Raw genomic sequence first — 27,320 nt, forward strand, 5'->3', positions numbered from 1 at the left:
TCCTTCACAAGTACACGTTACTTTTTGCCAGCATGAATTGACGGCAAGTACATTGGAAAGATAAGCCGACAGTCCATGTAAGTTTGGACTACAAACACGTCTGTATATAGTCGTCGCTTGGGTTAAATAGCATTTTTGTTATCAGGTTTACTAAAAACTTTTCGAACGGCTGAGTAGTTCACTACTTATGGGCCTGTACAAATTGATTAGAAACTTATCTTGATAAGTCTGCTTTCACTTCGGAATCCAGCTATTTAATCATTTATTTTTTTTACGATCTCTAAATATTTTGGTTCACTGGTAGTTATTACATTTTATGCCATGCTTCTCTCTGAAATTTCAGCAGTTATCAGCACTCGAGAAGATTTCGAATGAATAAACGAGTATAAAAGATATTGATTGAATGTTAAAAAAATCGATAAAAGATATCGATTGACTAGTTTTCAAATTGAAGGTAAATAACGAAACAGCGTTTGTACGTTTTTTTTACATCACATCGCGGACACGGAAGAGATATGAACAATCAATGCAATAAATAAGGGATAACGCTGTTAGATATAAATTGGACATTATTTTAGTTATTCATTATATATGTGTGAAGTCAGGCAGGTAACACGGGGAAAAGGGATAAAATACCAGGTATTCATTGAAGGGAAGTATTTTAAGGTTAGTTCAGTTGGAAGGGATGTCATTTATGTATAAATCTAGGTTAAGGATGAATATGGACAAGGATTAACTCGGAGAACGAGATTTAATTCTGGTATTTGATGATGCATGGAAAAGGGGGCAAATGATGATGCAAGGGGATGATGCAAGGGGATGATGCAAGGGGATGATGCATGGTAAATAGGTATCTTGGGTACGATATAGGAAGAATGAATGTTAATTGATCTGTTTAAAATACGTAAGGATTCATGATAATCGAAGTAACCCTCTTACTTTTTGATCAGTTTAAAGAAACACCGAGACAAAATTTTACGTTCTTTTTTGGGGCCACACGGACGTACATTATTATTGATAGTTAAATACATCGATCGCAACCTTTTAATGAAAAGATATCAAAATGAGAATGTGCGTATCAAAACACAAGTATACTCATTTTACTTACTAATACAAATTTAATCGAGAATTTAATCCATAAACTAAGTGATTAATGCCATTCATTAATGATTAATAATGATTTTCTGATATTTTTTGAGGCTCAAGACAAGACACTTTTCGTTGCTCTCGTTGTTCAATTTTGATTTAACACGTAAAATGCGGATAAATTCATGGTGCAGATGTTGCGAGCATTTTCACTAAAATAACGCATTATAACTATTTGAAAACAATTCGAATTTTAATCGAATTTCAAGTTGTCAATTTCAGATGATGAGTGAATGAAGCTGTGTTGACTCAGATTCATACATTATATAAAACAACATTAATTCATCTAAGAGGCTTTGCAAAAGTAAATACAAAGTTCACGTCTCATCCAATATTTAGTTACCGAACTATTATAAGAGGGAAATATTCTACAATATTCTAGGGCAAAATTACAGAAATAAAGTTAACTTAAATGTATCGTCTATTCTATTATGTACAAGCCGGTATGTAGAAATAATCTAGAATATAAAACGAACAATATTTTGTCTACCTATGATAATAAAATTTCCAAATAAAGCATAGCGAGGATAATGCGAGTATACTAAATAATAGCACTCATATGACAGTTTAAGTCAAGACAGGGTAATTGTTCAAATATCTTTACCTGAATTTAATGTTGCGGAACATAGCATTGTTTCCGAGAAACCCCTAGCCTAAAAAAATTAAAATGATTACTTTTATGAAATGATATAAGAAAATTGCTATAAAATCAAAGGACTAATAAAAATTAGACATTCACCATACTAACACTGATTCAATTGAGGGTTAAGATGAAAATAACTTTGGCTATGTTGCACATTTGCAGTAAATGTCTACTGATAAAAATTTCCTCGATTAAAGTAACAATAATTGCACTGAATTACGCTGGACAGTTAATTAATTAAATGCATCATAAATTTTCAGTTTCAAAAAATTTATGATAAGTCTTGGTCTTTCGTTCGATTTCATTTTGGAGCGTTTCACATTAAATGTACATAATTTAATTATATTAATTTTAATGTACACATTAAAACCTTTCCTACGTTAAGTTTTCTAACCTCAAGTCGCACATGTTTCATTAGAATTACCAAAAGGCTTTACAGGTAAGCTTAATATTCTCGCGCAAAAATATATATATATGTATATTTATATTTCTATGATCCTCAGTATAAACGACGAATTAGAAAAATCTAAAACGATTTATATAAACCGAATTCCGATTAAAAAAATATTTAAATATATGAGCTACAAGTCTTTAAGGCTCTCTAGTATCGTGAAAAACATGAAATCGATTGAGGAACAGAAATAATAAAAATCCCGCACGATTTAAACGATGACGGCATAGACGTAATGGAGAAACTTCCATTATATATTCTATGATATTCATTATTATTCATTATTATTCATTAACTTCTCAGCTTGCATGGACACTCAAGTTAGAAATACTTACAAGTGCTTATTATAAAAGGACAGCTCCATCCATAGTGAAGGCATCACTCGAGACGCTATAATCTTGTTCTCGGTTGTCAAAATTTTCATAGAATCACTACAGTATATTTAAATTAGTTCCAATAAAATAGTCCTGTTCACATTCAAATTTCTTAAGTCTGGTTAACACCTGAGAAAATCTATACACTCGTAGCCTACGTCAAATTTTTCAACAACTAAAGAGTCTTCAACAAAACAATCGAGATTTTTAAAAATCATCGAAAAAATAAATAAAACAGCCATCAGCAGTGAATGATGATATCATATTAAATTGCCTTCGGAACTCTTTAAAAAAGAATAATACATCGTCATCTACGAAGCAGTGTGTGACGTAAGTTACACAGTGAAATAAAAACAACCATTCTAGCAACGGTAAATTTCCGAAAGTTCTGCACAACACTCTGCTTTATAATGTAAACTGTGAGCGCGAGTTTAACAACTTGCAGCCGAAGGAAGGATAACTTATAACTTCAATTTGAAGGATACGCAGCGCTCAATACTTACGACGATCCTTCCACTCATGATCACGACGGTCGTCATCAACATCCCTCTGGTGTCGGTGAGAGTGATGGTGATGATGGTGCCGACGTTTCTCGGGTCTGGTGTACATAGCAGCGACGTCATTCACAGTCATTTCAGATTCATCCCTAAGGCCTTCATGAGTCCCCGAACGTGTTGACCGGAATTCTCCTTCATCCCCCCGACGATGGTGATGGTGGTGAGCTTTTTCTACATCACGACCTGGATGTACAGGCTCCCCGCTGCTGTCTCTCAGGTTATCCCAAGCCCGTTTGTAGTATTTATTAAGCCCGTTGCCCTCTGAACTTGATGCGTCCGAAGACGTCGTAACGTCGTCCTGGCGACGCATGTACTTCTTAGATGACGTATTTTGAGATCTGCCGAAAGAAACAAACTGTTCTGAAATAAATTCTAGCCTTTCTTGTCAAAGTAATGTGATACACATTCGATAACCTGTATTTTTCAAAAATTAATTTTGAAAGTGTTGGGCACAACCAGCAACCACAAGCAAATAACTTGAATATCCCAGGAAAGAATTCATTATTAATTATTGAAATATTACACAACAATGATATCAAATGTTAGTAGGGTAACTCCATGCAAGCAAGCGTCTTAAATTAGTGCGAATGTTTGAGAAATTAAATAATAGTGTTTTTTGTCCAGTAATAATGGATAGTTGTATATACGAGAATAAGCATATACAAAAAAATGTTTTTTTAAATTTATTATGCATGAGTTTTAATCAATAATTTAAATCAGGACTTTTTTGTTAGGTCAAAAGGTGCAAACTCATGATCCGTTCATGGAGAATTAAAAAATTTGAACGTCGAACTTAATGCAGGAATAATAACACCAGTCCCTGGAGAAATATGTACCTAAATATAAAGTCTTGTAATTACAACATTTTGAACGTCAAAATTGATCCAGTATTTTTAACATCCATCACCTAGGGAATATGTAATTATGTATAAAATTTTGTAATTCAATTCGAAAAACGCATGGTATAGGTGAAATGCATACGCCAAGCCCCCGCTCAAAACCAATTAATGCGTTAGTCTTGAAGTGGTAAGTGCGAAAGCGTGGAATGTGTGGCATTCCCTATTTCATTTTATTAGTAAGACTAGACCAATCACATATCGTATCATGGACACCTGGAGAAATAAACTAAATAATCGTCTGAAATCTGCGTAGAAGTATCGCGCACGAAATGAAATGAATAGAGAGACACATTTCTTTATAGACCCATAGACCCTTTGGAGATAGCACGAGAAAACGCTGCAACCAATCAGAAATGGAGCATGGAGCAATAATGTCAATTTTGTCGCATGTTTCGATTGTTTCCGAATAGATGAGGCAAAGCAACCAAGAAAATCCAGCGTATAATTGCTTCAAGGCGGCCTCTTCCCAAAACAGTTAGTCGTCGAAGTTGTCGTACCTCTGCTACGAAATTTAATCGGCAGCGTTGGCTTTTACATCGCGCTTCGACATCTTATGTTAGTAACTGGAAGAGTAGTAGTCAGCACATGGAGCCGCTCTTGGTAGTAATTCCCTCCTGCCAACAGTCACGTCAGTAAATGGCAGAGCCAGAAGTGTATTCCATCGTCGGTAGTGAAGTGGAGACGGAGTATCGGGAACGTAATATTCCACAAGCCGATCGCCAGACACACTGGTCAGCGATATGCGCATGCTTCAGATTTATACTGTTGTTTTCTTTTGTCATCAAATATAAACTGAGAGTCACATGCTTTCAAATCTGAATGGTTGGTAAAGAAGAGGAAAAAATGCCTTTCAAAGAAAATTGTCGCAGAAAGTTTGGGATAAACGGCTCTTAAAGAGAGATCAGAACGTGGATCAGGCAAAATAAAGCTTGGTAGGAGAAAGATGTCTTGAAAATTTTTGGATGTTAAGGGATCAAGGGTTGATAATGCGAAGCATGTGCGAGCAATACAAAAGCGTAGGTTTGATTTTAATGGAAATACTACAAATATTTTGGTCCAGTTTCGGAGACAACCAGCACATGGTTACTCGGCCCCAGACGATAGGGGCATGCATACATCAGGAAAGAAAAACATAGAAAAATTGCAAGAGAAAAACCTATTACTCACTTAACGAATCCTACTCAAGAAAATTCACGAGAAGAAGTGTACAGAACTGCGAATGCTATACTTTTATCACATATAAATATTTACTTCGATACGTAGTACAAGCATGGGAAGTTTACATATAGAATCGAGTTTTTTATTAATACAGTCACCTCCGTCGAATAAACGGAATACTTTGCATCCATACTAAATGCAGATATGCTACTGAAGAAGCTCACAACACAATGCAACGAAAAATTTTCACGCAGAATAATAATTTTTCGCTTCTATTCCGTCGCACACAATTTCGATTGTGTATCATTCGGGAATTTAATCAGTTTGGTCAAGAATAGACGTTTCGAGAGGTGTAGAACGAGATGAAAATTGTACCTTGTGGTAGGTATGAAAGTATAGCATAACAGGATACAATGAATCTCAAGATATTTCAGCAGGTCTCCATTATCGACGTCCAGACAGGCACTAAGTAAATTAAGCAATATACTCTAAAACCTGATTTAAATTTAGTTTTTACCTTTTGACAAGAATCACAATCGTTGTGACGATGGCCGATAACAGAACAACGCCACCGAAAACTCCAAGAGCGATGATTCCACCTGTGGATAAAGTCACAATGATTGGAATACAATCGGTATTACAATGATCATAGGGGAAAAGAGTGATGGTGATTATTAAAATCGTCGAGCAATTGTGCAAGTTGGTATCAATTTTTATTCACAGAATGGTCCTGATAATTGTTGAGTCCTACAAATTTTAGATTTTGCCTATTTATATTTAGGATCAACTTCTACTCGTATAACCCTCAAATCACAATCATTGTAAATAGCGAAATTAGAAAGTATTAATTTTGAGTCCTATCACAACAATAATCTACTCTTTTTTTAAATTTCTTTAAATAACGGCGAATTAGAATTAGATTTCACATGAAATTAGATTTTGTTGTCAACATCTAATTTTATAAACTTTTTGCAATTCAGAGCCCGACTTAAAGAAGGCAACTTAAAGCACTGTAATCTGACCGTTTTTCAACTGTATTAACGCATCACTTCGCCACTTCATGCCTGCTTTAAATAAGGGTAGCTTATAATACGAAAGTTTTGAATGACGTGAGTTGTCTTATATGGAAAAGTTATACTATACCAAAACTTATTGGTTCCTTATGTTATATTTTATATAATAAATAAGTTAAATCATACAAAGACTTGTATAATAGCAAAGCTCAGGACGTAGTGTGACGCTCCACATACCTGTTTGCATTTTAGGGCCCATCTCTACGGTGGCCCCCGCACCCTTATAATTGGGGGAGTCGACGGCGTTACCGCGGCTGTTGATCAGGTCTTCGTTGAGGGCGTCGTCTTGCTGCGACGGGATCACCGTCCCCGGGCGCCCGTGGGAGCCATCGGCAATGTTGTCGTCCACCTGCAGCGCATGGAGGGTCGACATGAGGGCCGATGGATCAACATGAGGACCATATGGGTCAACATGAGGACCTAATGGGTCAACATGAGGACCATATGGGTCAACATGAGGACCATATGGGTAAACATGAGGACCATATGGGTCAAAATCAGGACCATATGGGTAAAATTTAGGATCGATTGGCGAACACAAGTACCCATGGCTCAACATAAGGACCGATGAGTTGACATGAAAACCGATGGGTCAAAATGAGGGCCAATGGGTCAACATCAGGACTAATTGGGTCAACACAAGGACCGATGGGTCAACAAGAGGGCTAGTGTGTCAACAAGAAGGCCAGTGGGTTAGTATGAGGGCCAGTGGATTAACAAGAGGACCGATATGTCAACATGAGGGCTGATGGCTCAACATGAAAATCAATGAGTTCACATGAGGACTGATGGGTCAACAAAGGACCGATGAGGGCCGATTGGTCAACACGGTGACCGATGGGACAACGGGTGGAAAAGTTACATTGAGATTTTTTGTTTCGTGAAGTAGGAAATGGGAAATATTAAATTTCTGTCCTACTTTACGAAAGCATTGCGTATTCAAAAATATTATCTTACCCGATTTGTGTGTTGCACGCTTTCATCGCTGAAATCGTCTTCAAGGGAAGGCTTAGGTGCATCGTTCGCTATAACGAAAGAAAGACAGTGGTCAGAACACGCAATTTATGAAATTTAGCTGTCAATAATTTTCTTATCAAAACTCGACATTTGAAATTTATAAAAAATTAGCAAAAGAAGCTAGTCACGACGTTCTTGGGTGAAGTGCAGTCGTGAGAATGACAGGTATTACGAACCGGGACAAAATTACGATATAATTATTTTTTTTACGAATTCCGAAATTAAAAATCTGTCAAATGACCGTATTAAAATGCTTTTACTTGCTCTCAATCAGAAGTTTCTAAAAATTACAGAACGACACGACTTCGTGACTCTCAATATTGATGAATAATGATTGAAATGTTAATGGCCTTTCCTCACGTCTGCATCACTGTGACCTGCCGTGCCAGATCTAATAAAAAAAATCCCCTGAAATCTCCGTATTTTAATCGCACCAATTTTCAATGAGGAGGATTTATTACTGAAATAAGAATAATAATCAAGAGATTGAATTAATAATGAATTATTTGCTCTACTGTTTTCACTTCTGCATCGCTGTTGGCTGCCGTTCAATCACTTGTCATCACAGGTGATAAGAAATTTCGGGTTTATCTTACAATTTTATCTATTTAAAATGCATCATCTACCAATTAGGAAGATTCATAATTGAAATAAGAATTATTTGTCCTAATTTCCTCCCGTCTGCATTGAAGCGGCCGACCGTTTCATCGCATGTCATCACAGATCATCAGAAATTTCGGGTTATCTTCGAAATTTCTTTATTTAACTACCAATTAGTAACATTCATAATTTAAATAAGACTTATTAGCCGTAATTTCCTCACGTCTGCATCGCGGTGGCCTGCCGTCCCATCTCTTATCATCATCACAGGTGAGCAGACCGCGGTCTATCATCGTGTAGCCCTCATCACAGGAGTACTGCACACGGCTGCCGTAGTGGCGCGTACCGTTCACAAGATGGTACTGGCCGTGACGGATGGGAGCTGGGTGGCCGCACTGGATGTCTGTACATGGTTAAATCATTTTAAAGCGTGTGAAATATGAACTAATTTATGATATCATGCGATGAAAACAAATTAGGGGAAGAAACAACAAGTACTGGATATCAGATTCATCGAAATGTATTTGCATATATCAAAAGAATTAACGTAATGTGCCAGAACAATCGGTTAACATGAGCTTTAGTAGAAAATGTTAGCGATAATTACCATAAAGTGGAATCATTATAGGCCAAATATTTAAAAACAAAAAAACAAGCACATTCACCTTATCATCATCATCTACTTGGCGTTCAAGATAATTAGATGAGGATAAGGGGAATTTAAACTGCCGTTTTTTCCCTCTTAAATTCCTGTTGTTCTTGCGATTTAAACAAATTAAATGATGCAAGTAATGATTAACTTACATCTGCAGATGGGAGGAACTCCATCGAAGAAGCCAGACTTGAGACACGTACGTTTGGCAGGCCCGATGAGCACGTGTCCGGGATCACACTTATACTCGACCTCCGTGCCTACGACGTACACCAGGGGCTCCATGGTGGAGTTGGGGGGCTGCTCGGGCTTGCCACATGTTAGAGGCTCTGTTGAAATTATAATTAATATATATATATATGGGTATAATTAGTTTTAGATGGCAGAATTTGTTGATTTATACGCGTGCGATTATGATTTATACGCGTGCCTTTCGATCTACCAACGTCATCTGAAGAATTGTCCGACTCTTTGATAATTTAAATCAACGAATTCTCTGGTCTTTACTCGCGCGCGTATGGATATAAATATATATGTGGTTATATAATATACATATATGGATATAATATTTTGTTCGTCGGTGCCGTTTTTTAAATTCTGCAAGGGGTGAGATGATTTATTCAAAATTATATTACTTGATTTTAATTTGTGGTCTTTAAATTAGAGATCGCAAACAAAGTCCATGAAAGTTTTTTCCTAGATGTAAGGATATTGATGCAGAAAAACTGACGATACGGACAAGAAACTAGCTGGTCGTATTTCACAACAACTCGAACTGAATAATGTCAACTACAACACAACTACAACTCGAACTGAATAAAGCTCGAACTGAATAATGAATGGTTAACATGTTAAAATTGAATAATGAATGACTCACGATGCTGGCACATGAAATGCAGATCAGCCAAGCAGTTAGTGTCCGACCAGAGCCAGCCCTTGGTGCCATCAAACCTGGCGCAGTTTTCGTCCCCGCCAGGCAGGTTCCAGAAAGACACGGTCACGTCGCGGCCGTTGATCCACTTCCAGCTTGTTGCATCCTCAGGGTTACGTATCGCTCCCATCCAGTACTGACCATTGGGATCGCCGCTGTCGGGTTCACAATTAATGGATCAATCAAGTGGAAGAAGTGTTCTATATATTCCCATATTTTTCCTGAGTTATTGTGAGAAAAATTAAAACTATGCGTATGATTTATTCAATCTACTACCAACCATGCTGTGCACTTTAGTCCAATTTAATTCTAGGTTTTTCATAGATTTCTTCTATAGCAGTTTGTGATTCTATTTTCTTCTCTGAAGCTGCCTCATGACATTGACCACTAATCGCTTTAGTTGTTGAGTAAGCATGGAAAACATTACTCATGTTACTCACCGATGCCTCATCCAAAGTTCCCAGCTGAGAAAGCCTTGCAGCGCAGGGTTAGTCTCGTCAATGAGAGACCCGCCTCTGTCTCTGCACGTTTCGAGCGCGTCATCGAAGTTGAGAGCGAGGTCGTTGTAGAAGATGTAGCACTTGCCGTTGTAGGTAGCAGTGCTGCCTAGCGGCTGGCCTCTAAACGACGGACATCTTTCGATGGGCAAAGCCTGCGACAGAATGTCAAAGTGAGTAATTCATCGCTTAGCAATTTATTGCTTTTTGAGGAGCCTGCAAAGGAGTAAAAAGTTAACACTTCATTGCGTTTTGATATAAAATGTTAAAATCTTGAGAACTTTGGATTGTGTGATATGGATATATACATAGCCCCCAAAAATTGAGTTCACGCATTTATTACGAACTAATTTTTCGTTATTTTACGATAATAAACTTAACAGACATTGTTAACTCATACCTTGCTGTTCACAATAATGGATAAAATAAAGAAATAAAAAAAAATCCTGGATGTAATTCAGTATAAATTTCCAATGTGCCTGGGCCTATACTTTCAAAAAGTGAAGAGATCCTAAGTTCATCAGCCAATCATTGACTACCTTTCAAGCAAAATCCACCAATCATAGACTAGAGCGTAAGTATTTACGTTCACTATGACCCCTATGAAAGTATGGCCCCTGTGGTCATTATGGACACGTGCGCTTACCTGGTCGGTATAAAACAGGGGTCGACCCTCCTGCAGCTGACCCCTGAACTTGTTGCAGATGGGGTTAACCCCCAAGTCTGGTCGGTTGTTGCCTACTCGCACTACTATTGTTGCCTCGCGATCACCTGAAAACGACTTTTATTGAGATCTATGTCGAGTCGCAGAAGGTAATCGTAATAAATCCAAGGCAAAATATGTAGACATTGTGAATATTCCTTAAAAGTAAACTAAATGAAACATCAGCATTCGGTAAAGAGATTAAACGTGTTTGTACAGTTGTGGTGGCAAGTACAGCTTTTGAATATCAACCGACATTATTTATTGTGATATTGGCTTCGTGTATAGGCGCTACTGGCCGCGGAACTATCAAGTATCTCTTTACCCGAGGCTAATAGCATAATAATTTGTCCTAGTCAGCGTTCGAAAGTTGCACTGGCCGTCACTGAAGTCCATATGACAAGCAATTTAAAGCAGGAATTTGAGTTTGAAAGTTGCACTGGCCGACACTGAGGTTGCATGTACAAACAAGCAATTTAACGATGAAATTTTAGGGTTAGTTCTGACCGCAGCAGTTCTGGCCGAAGTCGAGCCTGACGAGCTGCACCATGTAGGGCTCAAGGAGGTTGACGTACCACCACGGAGCCACCTCAGCTTCCGTCAGGGAACACGTCCTGTCAGAACATGAGCTCGTTAAATACAGAAATTTATCGCAGATTTTTCTTTGACTAGTATTTATGATGATAATTAAATTCGTCTGGCGACAATTTCAAAGTTGGCCAGCATGGTGGCCAACTTAAAATGATTAAAATGGCCAACTTAAAATGATTGCCCTATAATGTAGGACAGTTTAATGACAGCACACGTGACTACACCCGCGACTACACCCGTGACTACACCCATGACTGCTTCTGTGACAGCACCCGTGACAGCACCCGTGACAGCACCCGTGACTGCACCCATGACTACACCCGTGACTACTCCCGTGACTACACCCGTGACAACACCCGTGATAACATCCGTNACACCCGTGACTACACCCGTGACTACACCATTGACTACACCCGTGACTGCACCCGTGACTGCACCCGTGACTACACCCGTTACTGCACCCGTGACTACACCCGTGACATCACCCGTGACTACACTCACCCCGGGGTGAAGGCGGTCGCGGTGCTGCCGTCCACGGCCTTCTGAGGGATGCCGCCCTCAGCTACCGACGACTGCATGGGCGCCTTGCCGGCCGCGACGTTCAGCACTGCACGACAACAACCATCATTATTCTCTACAATTATAATTTTTTCTTTATTATTATTCTAATTCAATATCAATCAATCATAATTAGGTATCTAAATCATCAGCACTGCACGACAAGAACCATCGTTATTCGGTACAATTATTATTTATTCTTGATTATTATTCTGATTCACTATCAATCAATCATAATTAGGTAACTAAATCATCAGCATATACGACAAGAACCATTATTATTCTGTACAATTATTAATTATTCAAGATTTTTATTCTAATTCAGTATCAATCAATCATAATTAGGTAACTAAATCATCAGCATAAACGACAACAACCATCATTATTTTGTACAATTAATAATTTATTCTTGATTATTATTCTAATTCACTGTCAACCAATCATAATTAGATAACTAAATCATCATCATAATTATTGTCCCGTGGGAATACTTAATTATTACGAATTTTTTATATTTATATGCTGGTTTTGAAATTTTTCGAGATACCTGTTTTTGTTTTCATAAATGTATAACTTCAAGAATTCTGACATTTCTGTTCCTATTATTAAATTTTCCAGCACTTGCTGAGTATATTCCTTCACATGATAGTTTTCGTTTCAGCATGCAATGTTTGTGAAGAGTTTTATTGTTGAAGATAAATTTTTCTCTATACATAAATCTGTCTAGGTGAGAAATTCTTGATGAGAGAAAAGTTAAAAATTTGGTTTTGGATGAAAAGCGAAATGAAAAAAATAAACGTGGTTTTTTATTTGGTATTTTAAATTAAATTAAGGAAGAAAATGATTTATTTCGAAAATTTAATTTTCAGTTTCATTCCATATGAGCGATAGAAAAGATCTTCCTTCAGTCATTCATTCATTAAGAAAATATTAGCTGGATTTAGGATGATGGGATTGGAGATTCTAAAATTTCTGAAGATGTATATACCGGTGATATATTTCCAAAAATTTTGTTAATGAATAGTCATATATAGTTTTTTAAATATTCAAGTATCCCCGACGCTGCACGATGACCTTCACCATCACTTCACCACCACCACCGCAGCATCAGGCGCATGAGAGATGGTGAGCAATCGGGCCAGCGGGTCAGCTAACGGACGCACAGCCGTAATAACAGCGGCACAGCCGACACTGAAGTGAAATGACAAGAATGTCTTTTCAAATGTTGACTAAAATAAAAAAGAAAACACGGCTTCGTCAAAGAAAAGGCAGGAACAGATGACATCTGAAACAATCAAGCACCGGCAATAGAAAGCATGGCATTTAGACATTTTTCCAGAACTCTGTCACGAAATGTTAACATATGCAATGAATGCACCTACATAGCAGGGTTGTGATAAGATTTCTTCTCGCTTTCAGAGATTAGATTATTCGTCGGTATCGATGGCTATGATTCAATTGTAACTTTTAAGATATTTAAAATAAGTAATAAGTAATTATGAAATTTATGTCAAGAGTTTACCTCTGCCACATAATTGTTACCAACAATGCTTGGTTTTGCGTTCAAAAATTTATTTTCACTTTGAAAAGTTTACTTTTGGCTCCATTTCCAGGTATCAAGATTCCCGTGAAAAATGCTTATGTGAAGTGAAACGACCCTTCATTGCTGCTGGACTTCACAACATCCAAGAAAATAACTAATTACTACAGGACAAATTGCGTGGAAAAACTGAGAGAAAGTGAAGCGGGAGCGCTTCAGTGAATCTAACCGTAGGCAGATGCTGTTCAGCAGCACTTGAATCGTGAGCCGGAATCAGTCCTTTATTACTTATTACCTATTGCATCGTTCGACAAATGTAAAAACATAATAAAAAATAAAGGTATCAAATTTCTACAAACTAATAAAAAATGAATGAAATAGAATAATTAAGCACAAAAAATGTATGTACTCGTATAATACTGCTGTCGTGGAAAAATTAAAGTAGTTGAGAGTGTATCATTTCAATGAAATAAGACCAACGTCAGGTCACCGTTGAAACAAACTGAATGTCAATAACCAGCAAATAACCTTAAGATTCTTTGTTAAGGAATCCTCAGCTTCAATAATCCTGTCACGAAAATTAGGTACGAGTCCAAATCTTGGCGAACATAGATGCATGACGAAAAAAATCGCTATGAAAACAATTCAGTATATGAAAATACTGAATAAGCACAAGCGAATGGACTCTTTGTGATAACTTTATGGTCATTAAATAATTATAAGATATTTTTCATGAATTTTCTTCACTGTATAAGGCTCCAGATTGTGAAGACTTTCTTTCAAAGATTCAGCTTAATCACCAAAAATAAGATGTTCCAGCGTGCTTGGTTGTCAGCGCCGCCACCAGCAGCAGCAGTTTATAGAAGATCGAGTTCCTGAGACCGGCACGCGTGAGCAGCCAAGAGTGCAGCGCTGCTTTGCTTACTTCTTGCTCTGATGCTCCTACTGAAAACCTTATCCGGCTTATTGGTAGCATGCATGCTTCGCTCTTACAAGTGCGCTCCAGCATTTCTTCATTTACTTCTTCATTTCTTCTTCCTCTTCATTTACCCTGCACAACATTTCCTACACATTTATCTGCCGTGCACAGCATTTCCTACACATTTATTTACCATGCACCACATTTCATGCACATTTATTTACCCTGCACAACATTTCCACTACATTTATTTACCGTGCACAGCATTTTCTGCACATTTATTTACCGTGCACAACATTTGCTGCACTTTCATTTACCGAACACAACATTCAATACATTTTTATTTACCGAACACAACATTCAATGCCTTTTTCTTTTTATTTACCGTGCACAACATTTACTGCACTTTCATTTTTTATTCTACACTTTTATTTCCGGTGCAAAACATTCACTGCTCATTTATTTACAGTGCGCAACATTTCCCGTATTTTCATTTCTGCTCGCAATATTTTGTTAAATACATGTTACGGTACGCTGCAAATTATCCATTATTAATTACAGTGAACGATTAGACGTACTCTCTTTTTAGCGATAATCCTACAGCGTTAAGCATTACTAGGAGACGACTTTAATTAATGACCACCGGTGAACGTGAAATAAATTCATCACATAGACGCGTGAGGAAACGGTTCGTCGCGTCCATTTCAGCATATTTTTTATTTTTTTTCTTGTAGTCACGAACCGCGACACGAACGTGATGAGTTTCATTTAACCGTAGAATGTTGCGTTCTCTTTGCATAATTAGCTACGAAATTGAGCGAGTGCTCTAAATCTTGTTCATGTTTACGAATATAATTGCCCATTAAAATGATCACGTATACAGTTACGTGTCTCACGCCAGCTTTACGTTTACCTGAAGCGCACCTGAAAGCAATCCGTCGGTTTTACGTTTAACTGGAAGCAGTAATTCTGACGTCACGTTTTTCGGTTGACGTAAAGTCGTAAACAAATGACCGACGCACGGTGTCGTTATGCGAAAGTTTCACTTTCGTAGAGTAAAAGTATACCTTCGTAGTAGTAAAAAAGTGAGAAATATTTTTGACTTGATACTTTGAAACGCAAAAAAGTAATTGGGAGAACACAAGGCACGAGGGATAATTTTTTCGTCATAAGTAATGATTTTTTCGCATCATAGTAATGAGGAATAAAATAAATATACTTAACATATTTTAGAGAAATCCTATTTAACAAGTTTTCACGATACATATTTCTGGCAGGATATAGCCTGGTGTTGCCAGGGGCAGACAATATGAGAATATCGTAGTTCAAAATCCCGTCTTCCCGAATCCAGTCATCCAAAATTTGAAGGAAACCTGTGATTTTTGAGCTTCTGTTATTAATGAATGAAACGTACACTTGTCAATTATAAAATCACATGTCAATTTTCAAATATAACTCTCCACACTCCATTTTCTGTTTCGCGTTATAGTTCAACAATTGAGAATATAATTCTTATGTAATATCCCCATACGGAAGCCCGAACTGGTCCTTTATATTTCCGGTGTCAGGCATTAAACGCAAAAACAAACTTTAATAAACATACAAGTATAATTATAGGCTCCAAAGGATTGTTATGAAGCAACCAGTCTCTACTGTTCAGGGTTAATGCCCGTTCATCTCATCGTTATTGATCACGACAGTCCTCACCTTGAGTTTATAGTCTGTGAAAGGTCAGACCAAAAACCGGCTTTTGCAGTATCGAAGATCTGATATTTTAAATCAAGCCATCACGAAATCCGTTCCTTGAATCGATGCGTACGATCACTTTCACTGGTGTACTTTTCTGCGTGATTTTCTATCATCCCAAGAAAAAATATCATTTTTGTTAACCGCTGATCACGATTCTGGATGATTACATGAGGACCCGAATACTGCGTGCCGAATTGATTCTGATGATTTTGTGCAGCGTAATAAGATGGGAAAATAATTCAGGATGGTTCATTTTTTATTAATATTTCAGCGAGTCACAATAATTATCTTTCCTGTGACTTGCTATTGCTTAATTTTTATGAGCCTTATTAATAGGAACTTGAAAAGCAATGATAATAGATGGATACAGTAATAAATTATAGAGAGAATTTTTACCTCGACTAGAGATGCGACCGGTCAGTAATCACCGCGACAAAACAAGATAGGATGAAACACGGACTGCACGACAAGAAAATCTTCGAGGCAGCACCGGCTTTGTGGCACAAAGGCCCTGGAATTCAATGATCATCTCCACAGAAATGGAATTTAGGACTCGGAAGAAATGACAACACATTTCCGTAGACGCGGCTCACGTGGCGTCTTTGTTGCGTCGAGTAGAAATCTCGCCCATAACGCAATATGAGTGCCGAGTCATTAATACGGGGCCTGACGTTGACCCAGAACTTCCAAGTCATCCGTCTGGGATCTGAATTCGAAAGTTTGTGTATAACCAACACGACATCGTGATATCTTTGATTTACCATGCTGTACAAGTAGACCTTTATTGTAGCAATTTGTTATCAATATTTTCGGCCTTTTACTTCACGACGCTATACATGTAATGAATTCTACATTAATTCCAGGTTTCCGAATAAAATGAAATTAACTCGTTATGCCAATTGATGCACAGGTGTGTGCAAGAGAAACTGTAAAATTTCCAAAACTTCGGCTCCGTAATACGGTCAAACTAGAGAGTCGTTTCCCTTACCAAGAAGGCTATTTCTCGCAAAGAAACGTGACTTGAAAATCACGGAACCATCCGCAGTTTCAGCGATCGTAGCTAAAAATTGCAATCGAAATCCCCCCAAAAAATCATACCTGCATGTTTCTCCATGGTAATGAGAACGTCTTGCTGGAGTCTGTCTTGCGTTTACGCGCATGACGCAAAATTTCGTACAGGCTGGAATGTGAGTGTCACGATAGCGATGGATTAATGTGACACTGAAAGTAATGAACAGTATATTAACAATCCAGTCAATCCATTGATAAGTGGATGTAGAAAGAATTCATATCAGACGTTGTCGGTGGTTTATATCCCAGTATTAATTTAAAAACATTTGATCGGCATACGTATATACCGCACGGAAAAGAAAGATATTATAGACACATGCACCAAAAGCGCGATGGCGAAAATGGAATGAATGAGGGAAAATTTCTGTGATGTACGTGGACACGTGGGACTAACCAAACCGAAAAGATAATGTTGATATAGATGAACATGAACGGTATTCGATAAACAAGTCCCGAAGATAAGCATGGATAAAACAGGAACGTCGTAAACAAGTCCGGAATATCTATACAGATGCGACAGGAACGGCGTATGGCGTTACTCACGCGACAGAGCAGGCGTATAGTACCTAGCACCACGCATCTGTTTTACGAATAACGGACCGGACTCCCGTGGACAAGTCACGTAACAATTGAAACGCATTCTTTATCGCATTTTTCGTTCTTACTCCATATGTCATAAGAATAAAAATCCTGAGTTTTGATTTTCAACTATTTTGTTTAGTAGGTTTAATTAAGAAAATATATAGATTGATATTGTCTAGACTCTAGATATAGGTATCACATTCTCAAGCATTTTAACGTACCTATAATGCATGATGAACAAATAACTTTTTAAATTTAAACAAATTTTCGAATAAAGAAAGACTACCAGAATATTTTCATCAAAACACTCATTCAGACGAGTGGTCCACTTTGTCTGAGCTCTGAAAAACTCGTCGTTATGAGTTAATCCGCAAGATTGAGGGTATTTCGTAAAGTAAATTTCAAAGAAGGCTCAATGCTAAGCCGGAGCCGAATTAAGTTTCCGCAAACAAGTTTTCCGCGTCATAACCTGCAGATTTTCAAGCCGTTATAAGTTTTTTTTTGCGCCTTCCATATGCCGGCAACAGCTGTCACGACTCACACTCAGCAGCTGCCCTAAATAATGAACTCCCGTTTCGGCCCTGCAGCGACATTCTTAAAAAAATAATTAAAAAATAATAAAGCGGAACAGGCATTCGCTGCATCCAACTTTAGTTTTATTCTAGCGAGAAACTCTAGGCCAATATGCTTTTTTGCTAGCGAGAAACACGCACTTTGGCCTCATTAATGAGCGTTTCACTCTTCGATGTACGGAATCATAGGCATACATATAATTAAAGTGTCGTGCATTTAAGGGAAGGTATGTGTTTTTTATCGTGGGAAGGTATGTGAACGAGCATCCTCCAACATCGAATTCGGTATTCTGACCCTGCTTCTTAATGTTCATTCTGGTATATTCACTAACTTGCAATAATGTGTCGCCATCTTTTATATATGGAATTTATATAGTGTATAACTAACTTCCACGTATTCTAATGTGTAACTATATTTAGTGTATAACTACCTATATTTTAACAGGCCTTATTATCCTGTACAAGCTTCTAGAGGTTATTAGAATTTTTGGTGTTTGTGCTCTCTATTAAATTTCCCATAATATTGCGGTCATTTACCTGGATTTTATGTGCAGCGTTTTATATTATTGTCGATCGATTTAAATTTCAAGATAGCAACTATGTTATGCATATTTATGATACAAGCACTTCCAGCTTTAAGGTTCAAATAGCTATAAAATACGAATTCCTGGTGTTAATATAATACATAAAATTACCAAAAAACTCAAGACGATGCAATAAAAGTATCCAGGGAAAGTGGCCACGGAAGTTCTCACCGGAAGTGACCGCAAGGAACCACACAAAAGTAACGGAAAGTGAAACGATGTGACCACGTACACGATGACCGTCAATAAAAACTGTCGCTAAACGTGCGTCATTTGACCGACGTTCACAGAGACGCGAATTTCGCGCGTCGAGACGGTGCGAAAAATTCGCAGAATTGCAGTGGTCGTGGAGAACAGTAATTTGAGGAGCGGTGAGCGAGCTTGGAAAATAAACTATTACAAAAAATTATTAACAGTTTAAGTGATATATTTCATCATCTAACTACGCAAGGAACTCAAGGGATCACTAATTTGAAAATTTATTGTTCAAATTTGGAATTTTTTCTAAATGCATATTTCATTAGATGTCGTACAGGAATTAAATATCAAGTCGAACGAATTGTTGTAAATTTAAGATAATTAGATAAATTTACCCATATTTAATTCAAGTTGAAAAATATATATAGCGGGTTAACTAAGATTGATGGTGACTCTAATATTCATTTCAAAGAAAACTGAAGCGATAAATGATCAAGATCAGATTTTTCAAGTATTAATCTTTTGAAGTTCTTTGGCTCCCCAGAAATATTGTTAATGATTTATGAAACGCGCAGTGTTAATGGAATGTTCATATAGCAAAATCACAGATTTTATAATGACGATGAAAATTAAGTGCGGCGCTGAACCCTCAAATGTTTTACTTCAATTTTTTCTTTTTTCTTCTATTCATCCTCGCAATTTTATATACAGTTGAGCATTTTTTATCCAGACATCAAACCGACCACAGAGATGACTGGCGTCACCAATCAAATGCACAATAACGACTGAAATAAAATATTTTTATATACGGAAAGAATGTTTATCTGCACAAATGAGCATTAAACCCATAATAACGCATGAAATAAAATAATTTTATATACGGAAAGAATGTTTAGCTGCACAAATGAGCATTAAACCAGCCTCAGGATCTGCGGTTACGGCACGTGCGAGATACGGCCTATGGAGGCATCACGGATGGCTGAACTTTGCCATTCCAGAACTGGCAGTTAAAACGGTCATGTCATCTTCAGTAGCATACAAAAAAATAAATAAATAAGTTTTTAATACGAGGGAAAACTGTCTTTAAACGGTACTGCTGCTGTATAGAATGTTTAAGTAACGAAATAGAGCGGATTACGTTTGTTGCAAGCCGAATATTTTACATTTTGCTAAACGATTTAATTGAAATTAAATTGGTTCCCTAAAATGCAGAAAATATTCGCATCTGAAGTCCGACTGAATGCAAAGGGGGCGAAGCACAACAAATTAGCAGCAAGAGAGTGCAAAATAAATATATGAACAAATTACCCATAATGTTCTTCACAGCACGTCTGTTGGTAGTAGAAATTCCGATTTCAAGTCGACCGTCGTGATCTAGCAGTAATAAATCTGGTAGACATAAAACAGTAGCTTCGCACGCGATAATTTGATGGCAGAGTCCAGGATAGCGGCAATCATCTTCGAGGATTAACGGGTCGAGATTCTGCAGCGTCGTTACCGGAGATCGCCCCAGAGCCGGCGGAAAATGCGGAGCGGCGGCAATGGAAGGAAGAGCTTGCGAGGAAAATGGCTTTTACTGGAGACTACTATTACTATTTTACTGGAGACTACTATTACTACTATTACTACTTTTACTATTTTACTGGAGACTACTATTAAAATATTCCGAACTGAGTTTTATTCAAAATATTACGAATAAAACTGAGAAATTTTGAAATTGAATACAAAAATGTGTCATTGAAGACTGAAACTATTACATTTTAAAAATTGAAGTAAAGAGTAACAATTATTAAAATTTAGAAATTAACCGCTTACACGCTGCCCACGCCTACAAAAAAGAAAAAAAATCACAAATGTGTGCTAATTCAGATTAGCTTAGAAGTAACAGCCGACAATAATATCTGCAATCCAAGGAATATACGCAACAAACATGAGAGGACGAAATACCACTAGGATCGGTTGTTGCCCCGAAACTCCGCGGCTTGTTTTGCGTTTTCTTTTTTTGAAGCCAAGAGATGATAGGCAGAACAGCCGCATGCGAGGCGTGTAATCAAACACATCTCAGCCTAACACGCAACCTTCCAGGAATCTTAACTCGACAAATTTCGAAAAATTTCCTTATGTGAACATTCGAGAACGCTTTACTGTGAATTTTGAATTGATATATTTTAATTGATAGAAATTTTGAATTGATATAATATTGAACATCAATCATTATACCTGCAACATGAATCGAGTGATCGAACGCAACCACCAGCATTGCGATGAGCAATTCGACAATAAAAGTAAATCATCGCGCTATGATCGGCCGAGAATCGCACAGAAAATGTCCCCCCAGCAACTGCCTACGCGTTTGCAATGCGTAACAAGAGGCGCGTAACGGGACTGAAGGCCCACTCCTTAAGAGCGGGCAACCGGTCTAGCGATTACCTCGGGGCATTCCTCTGCGTATAGCGAACGCCAGAGACATTCTCTCCGCCTCATGCTGAGGAAGAACTCGTGCCAAATGTAAAACAATAAAGAAATGTATTAGTTAAGTTGCAAATTCAAACAACTTCTCGAAACTTTCATAATTTCACAATCCTGACACCGATAGAGAAGTATTTTAAAAAACTGATTTAGGATCCCTCACTGTGAGGAAAACTGATATACTAGGGTTTAAAAATTTTATTCGTATATTCTCAGCTACAGGACGAAAAAGGTTGTGTGGAATTTGAATTTTGTGTCTAATTTTAGCCATTTCATCGTTCACATCATGCAGTTACCAGAACGTTACGAATAATTGTGAAAACAAATTGATTTTATTTAAAATTACACTGTGATCTCTGCGCGAACTTCGCGTTATTTCTACACTGGAATACGGGGTCTGATCCGATCGATGAAATAGTTATGACAGGCTCCTGACTCTGTGCCATAGATTTTCTTCGCTGCTCGTCCTGCTGTCGAAAACATAATGCACCTAAAAACCAGTCATGTTTCTAGCGGTAAGCCATGCAATAAATTGATTGCATCTTTTCTCAACAAAAGGCAAGAAGTGAAGGCAAAAGTTTAGATTGTCGGTGACCACTCAAGCATCATGAAGATGAGACTCGGGGGCTGCAAAGAAGAACCAAAACGCGTTCTCTCCGTGGCCAATCAACGGTATAAAAACATCGTGGATGATCATATAGCAATCAATTGTTCTCATTCTTGACGCAGAAGCCGATGGCGAAAATTAGGCTTTTGCATCTGAAAATGATAACCAAGCCATTCGAAAATGAGGTTTAAATATGAAATTTCATGATCACATTACATCTTGCTTTTGGGAAGAAGTTTGCAACACTTTTATTTCACGATATTATCTTGCTTACGTAGACATGGTTTATCTTCTGATAAATTAATCTGTAACAGCATACAAGTTTTAAACTACCTAAAGTAGTAATTTTTATTCATATTATGAGCAAATATTTTTCTATTACTTGACCGCAAACATCGAGTTAAATAAATTTTCAATTCATTACGAGCCAATACATTCAAAGTCGATGCATTCTCGTTATTGCTATACATTTTCAGATAAATGTAAACTTTCAAGGACGTGGTATTGTCCAAATTGACTCCGAAGTATAAAAATTCACAAATGAATAACTTGCGTAACAATTCTTTACGAATGAGTACCCTTTTTCGTGATTCATTCACAGATAGTCGCGAGTTAATTGTAAATGAAGGAACACTTGTGCGTGAAGTGGTGACGACATGAGCGTGTGTTGCAATATATGTAGTCTGTGACGTGCTATAGTTACTTAATTCAGGAGAAAGAGTCACTTTTTAAAATGTTTTGCTTTTTACGTGTCTAAATTGCAATTGAACTGAAAAGCAGCAGAATGGTGGCGATCGAAATACTCAAGTGGTGACTTCATACTATATAGGAACGAATTTCGAAATATTGGAAGCGATAGAAATTCTGGCGACAAAAGTCTCTATGAAGCAATAAATATGGCATTTGCCACGGCATGCAAATTAATGCCGAAAGTCTAAAACATTTATGTTCACAAATTCTATCAACGCAAAACAAGTTAATAATGGAATTTAGGAAAATCAAAAGAAATACAATTCGAAATAATCGCCCATGATCCATTTTTTGACAGAAGCGGAGAGAAAAGTTAGTTCAGAAGCAGCGAACTGTTACCAAAAACATAAAAGACTTTTAAGTTTCAATGTATTCTATTGCGGAATTCAAATCAATTGAAAGGTATACATCTGATATCTGATACGAATGGTATGTTTGTACATCTGATACGTCATCTGAATATCTGATACATCTGAGACCCTTATAAATTCATTTGATACTATATACATTTGATACCCTCAACTGCACGAAATTATGCATGTCATAAGAATAAGTCTAATTATACTGATTGAGAACCCTGCATTCTGCATGAGAACAGGAGAATGACTTGAAAGAAAGCGGGCTCCGGTGGCACTAGTTTACCTAACACGCCGATATTAAGGATGCTAGTACGTTTACCTCATTGCTGCACGAATATATCCTCAATTAAAAACAAGCATAACAGGATACAGATTCGGGACACTCCTTGCATAAGCGGTCGTGGCTCTCTCCAGCTTGAAAACCTGACAGTTATAGTGCAACAAAATCGTCCTACACAATGGGAACTAAAGGAGGTGCAGTGTACGAGACGTAATATGTTCGTGCGTCACGCATTATGTAGACGGATGTTATGTGCATGAGTCACAATAACGTAGTATGATTGTATAATTTAATTATACAATTATTTCTACATAAAAATTAACTTTCTAGAAGTAGCGGCTCTACAGATTCTCCATAAAAATTAACTTTCTAGAAGTAGCGGCTCTACAGGTTCTACATAAAAATTAACTTTCTAGAAGTAGCGGCTCTACAGGCTCTACATAAAAATTAACTTTCTAGAAGTAGCGGCTCAACAAATTTGAATACACGGGAAAGGCGAAATTAATTGTTTTTATGTATTACTCGGAATGAGGAACTTTCAAACCATCCAGGCTCCAACGGGCACTAAATGTTGCTGGGAATATAGAGAAAGTAGCTAAATTTCAAGCATGGAACTTGATTTAAAGAATTATTTGAGCAGCTCTATCTTCGCTGAATTTGAATATTGCTAAAATTTATACCAAGCGCAAACTTGGTATAAGTTGGTAAAGCTAACCCTAAATTTTGTTAATATGAACAATTGAGATATTACGAACATAAATAATTGAACTGTGAAGAAATTACTTGTATATAGGCGGGAGTTGAAAATTAGTGACAATTTACGTCAATGACCGGCAAGAATCTTTGGCTTTTCTCCACAAAGCCGATAAATGCATTTATCTACAATGATTAATTTAATAATTTTAATCCTTAATTTAATAACTAATTGATTCGATTTAAGCCATTATCTTAAAATTACACAGCACCTTCGAGACACGCCGCTCCTGCTGTCCATTACCTCTCGAGGTGAACTTCAGATGCAATATAATTAATGTAAATCATTATTGCGGTGCCCAGAGCACTCATCATCGAAAAGCAACTTTCAAAGCACTAACCACCTAAGGACATGTTTCTGGGTACTCACCACCTAAAAACATGTACCAGAGCACTCACCACGTAAAAGCCTTTTCAGGGAACTCACCAGCCAAACGTATGTCTCAGGGATCTCACCACCTAAGAGTATATTTGTTCAGAGGATTCACCACCAAGTATGCCCCCCGGGCTCACACCATCTCACCACCCAATAGCCTACCCCAGAAAATTTACCAACCACGAGTATGCCCCCTGAGCTTTCACCACCCAAGATTATCCCCAATGACCCGCACCCCTTCACCACCCGATAGCCTACACCGCGGGACACTCACCACCCAATAGTTTGCCCTAATGACTCTCACAACTTCACCACCCAGAAATACCCCCCCCCACAGCACTCACCACAAAAAGGTATGCCGGGAGGTGACCAGGTGCCATTATTGATGCATATTTTCCTAGCAGGTCCAAGCAGTTCAAAGCCGCGGTCACAAACATAAGTTGCGACGGTGCCTTCCCTCACGACGTCATCGCTGAACGTGACCGTCGAGTGCGCCGGAGCACCAGGGAACCCGCAGCCCAGGCCTGGCAGAGTAGAGTTGTGTTTTAATTAGGAGTAAATAGTACAGATAGATTTATGATCATGTTGGGTTATACATAATATGGGTAGATTGGAGATCATGTTATGTTACGAATAAAATAATTGACAAAAATATGTTTAGAAAATAATGAAGAAATTATAAATTATTAAACGATTATTGATGATGTGGGATTATGAATAAAATAGATAGATTGCTGATTATGTTATTTTAGAAACTATATAGATAAATTGAGACAATATTATGTTGTCAAATATTTAGATATATTTGTTATCAGCTGAAAATATTATGCACACATTATTGAGTGGTCAATTAAAAAACTACAAAGCGTGCTATTAAATTCGTACATAACCTAACCATGCCGCTGTCTTGAAGTAGAAAAAATCTGGTATGTAATAATTGAGAGAAGCTGCTAGAATAAAAATAAAATCGGTTTAACTGGAAACGCAAAAGATTTTTTGTGTATAATGAAGAAAATTAAGTATCAAAACAAAAATTGTCAGATTAGATTTGAAATGCAGTAAAATAGTGAATATAATGTCAAAAAACTGGACTTCAACACTCGTTGCAGTGTATCCGTTTGGAATAAGATGAACTGCAAATCTGATTGTCGGGTTAGGGAGACAACGCCCTTTTCGAGATATTATCTTAAAAGTTCATATTTTAGGACAGATTATAACACCTTAGGACAGATAAACGCCCTTAAATTTCCACGCTTGCGAAGGCCCTTCAAGGAAGGGCGGATCCGAACATATTTCCTCTTCCGGCGATTCCCGAAACTCGTTTTATATTTTACTTTCCAATATATTTAATAATAAGTAACTATATTTCGAGTGAAATTTAGTGCATTGCCATGAAGAATTTCATATGTTCTGCCTCTTTCGTTGTTTCAGTCGTAATTAAAGTAATTAAACTCCAAGATAATAGTTTCACTGACAGATGACCATATGAATTATTTCTTTGTACAAACGGATATATTCAACTAAAATTAATTAATTACAAAAGATTTACGTGCGCAGAGGCTGGATCAGCTTCCAGCACAGCACCATCAGTTGAAGTAGGTCGGCATAGAACAAAAGCATTTGTGAATGAGATGAAAAAATTAGCAAAAGAGCCTGCGGTCAATGGCTGCTTGGTTAAATAAGATCGAGTGCATCCATTTACCGTCACTGAATAACTGCGCAGAGCGTGAAAGAGGAGATCAAGCTTGCGTAACTAGGCCAACCCTTATAATAAAGTTTTTTTTTCACCTAAAAATTTTTTATAATATATACCTATATATTTTCTTGTCAAAATGCTTCATTTCATAATAACATCCGCAATGAACATGAGATTTGTTATATGATCGATCGCAGGAAATAAATAAGGGAATTACGAAAAGAATAATAATTGCGTTGGAATACGAAATATCGGTGAAAACATTCGAAGACTATATGGGAAGACACAAGAAGTAGTCTTCAACCATTAAGTATACTCTGTATTATTCGTGTCTTGAAGTTATGAACAAATATTGTCAGAAGAAATCAGACTGTTCCTACACAGTGACTAACGCTGAAAAATAGAAGAAATAGGAAGAAGCAAGAGTAAAATGGTGAATCGAATGCACATTTGTTGCGAATGGCTAATGTTTAATTAATTTAAACGAGTCTTAAGAAGCAGAATTGAGTTTAATGAATAAATGTAGCTGACAACTCTAATAGAGAACGACAAGATATTTCGTAATTTTTACTCACAGTAGTCATTGCGGAGAAAGAGTTAAAATAAAAAATTGCGAAGAACGTGCGTTACCGTTCTTCGATAACGCACGGGAAGGATACCAGGTCAAAAAGGAAGTCAGAAAATGCAAGGGCGGAGAAGTCAGGACGAGAAAAGCGTGAACGGCTGAGAAGTCAGTCAAAAAATTACAAGTGTAGACATGAAGTCTGCAGAAGAAAGCCAGTGTAAAACCGAAACCAGAACAGTACAAGTAAGTATAAAGAAGAATTCTGCACTGCAAAAGCAAGTGTAGAGAAGTCTGCACAGTAAAGGCAAGTGTAGAGAATAAGTCTGCACAGTAAAAGCATGTGTAGAGAAAAAGACTGGACAGTAAAAGCAAGTGTAGAGACGAAGTCTGCACAGTAAAG

At 37.4% G+C, this 27,320-nt stretch overlaps 1 protein-coding gene across 1 annotated transcript; it reads right to left on the reverse strand.

Annotated features, from left to right (window-relative positions):
- Positions 1-472: 472 nt before the first annotated feature.
- Positions 473-25,182, reverse strand: LOC108670800. The gene is made up of 12 exons (XM_018158295.2): positions 25,004-25,182; positions 11,794-11,899; positions 11,209-11,315; positions 10,645-10,769; positions 9,942-10,153; positions 9,448-9,656; positions 8,723-8,899; positions 8,142-8,321; positions 7,259-7,326; positions 6,479-6,650; positions 5,746-5,827; positions 473-3,509 (listed from the first exon to the last, which is right to left on the reverse strand). The coding sequence occupies exons 2-12, from the start codon at positions 11,868-11,870 to the stop codon at positions 3,107-3,109; spliced, it is 1,812 nt and encodes a 603-aa protein (XP_018013784.1). The 5' UTR covers positions 11,871-11,899; positions 25,004-25,182; the 3' UTR covers positions 473-3,106.
- Positions 25,183-27,320: the final 2,138 nt, after the last annotated feature.

This window comes from Hyalella azteca, unplaced genomic scaffold, assembly GCF_000764305.2.
Source record: "Hyalella azteca isolate HAZT.00-mixed unplaced genomic scaffold, Hazt_2.0.2 contig7684, whole genome shotgun sequence".
NCBI classification, from domain to species: domain Eukaryota; kingdom Metazoa; phylum Arthropoda; class Malacostraca; order Amphipoda; family Hyalellidae; genus Hyalella; species Hyalella azteca.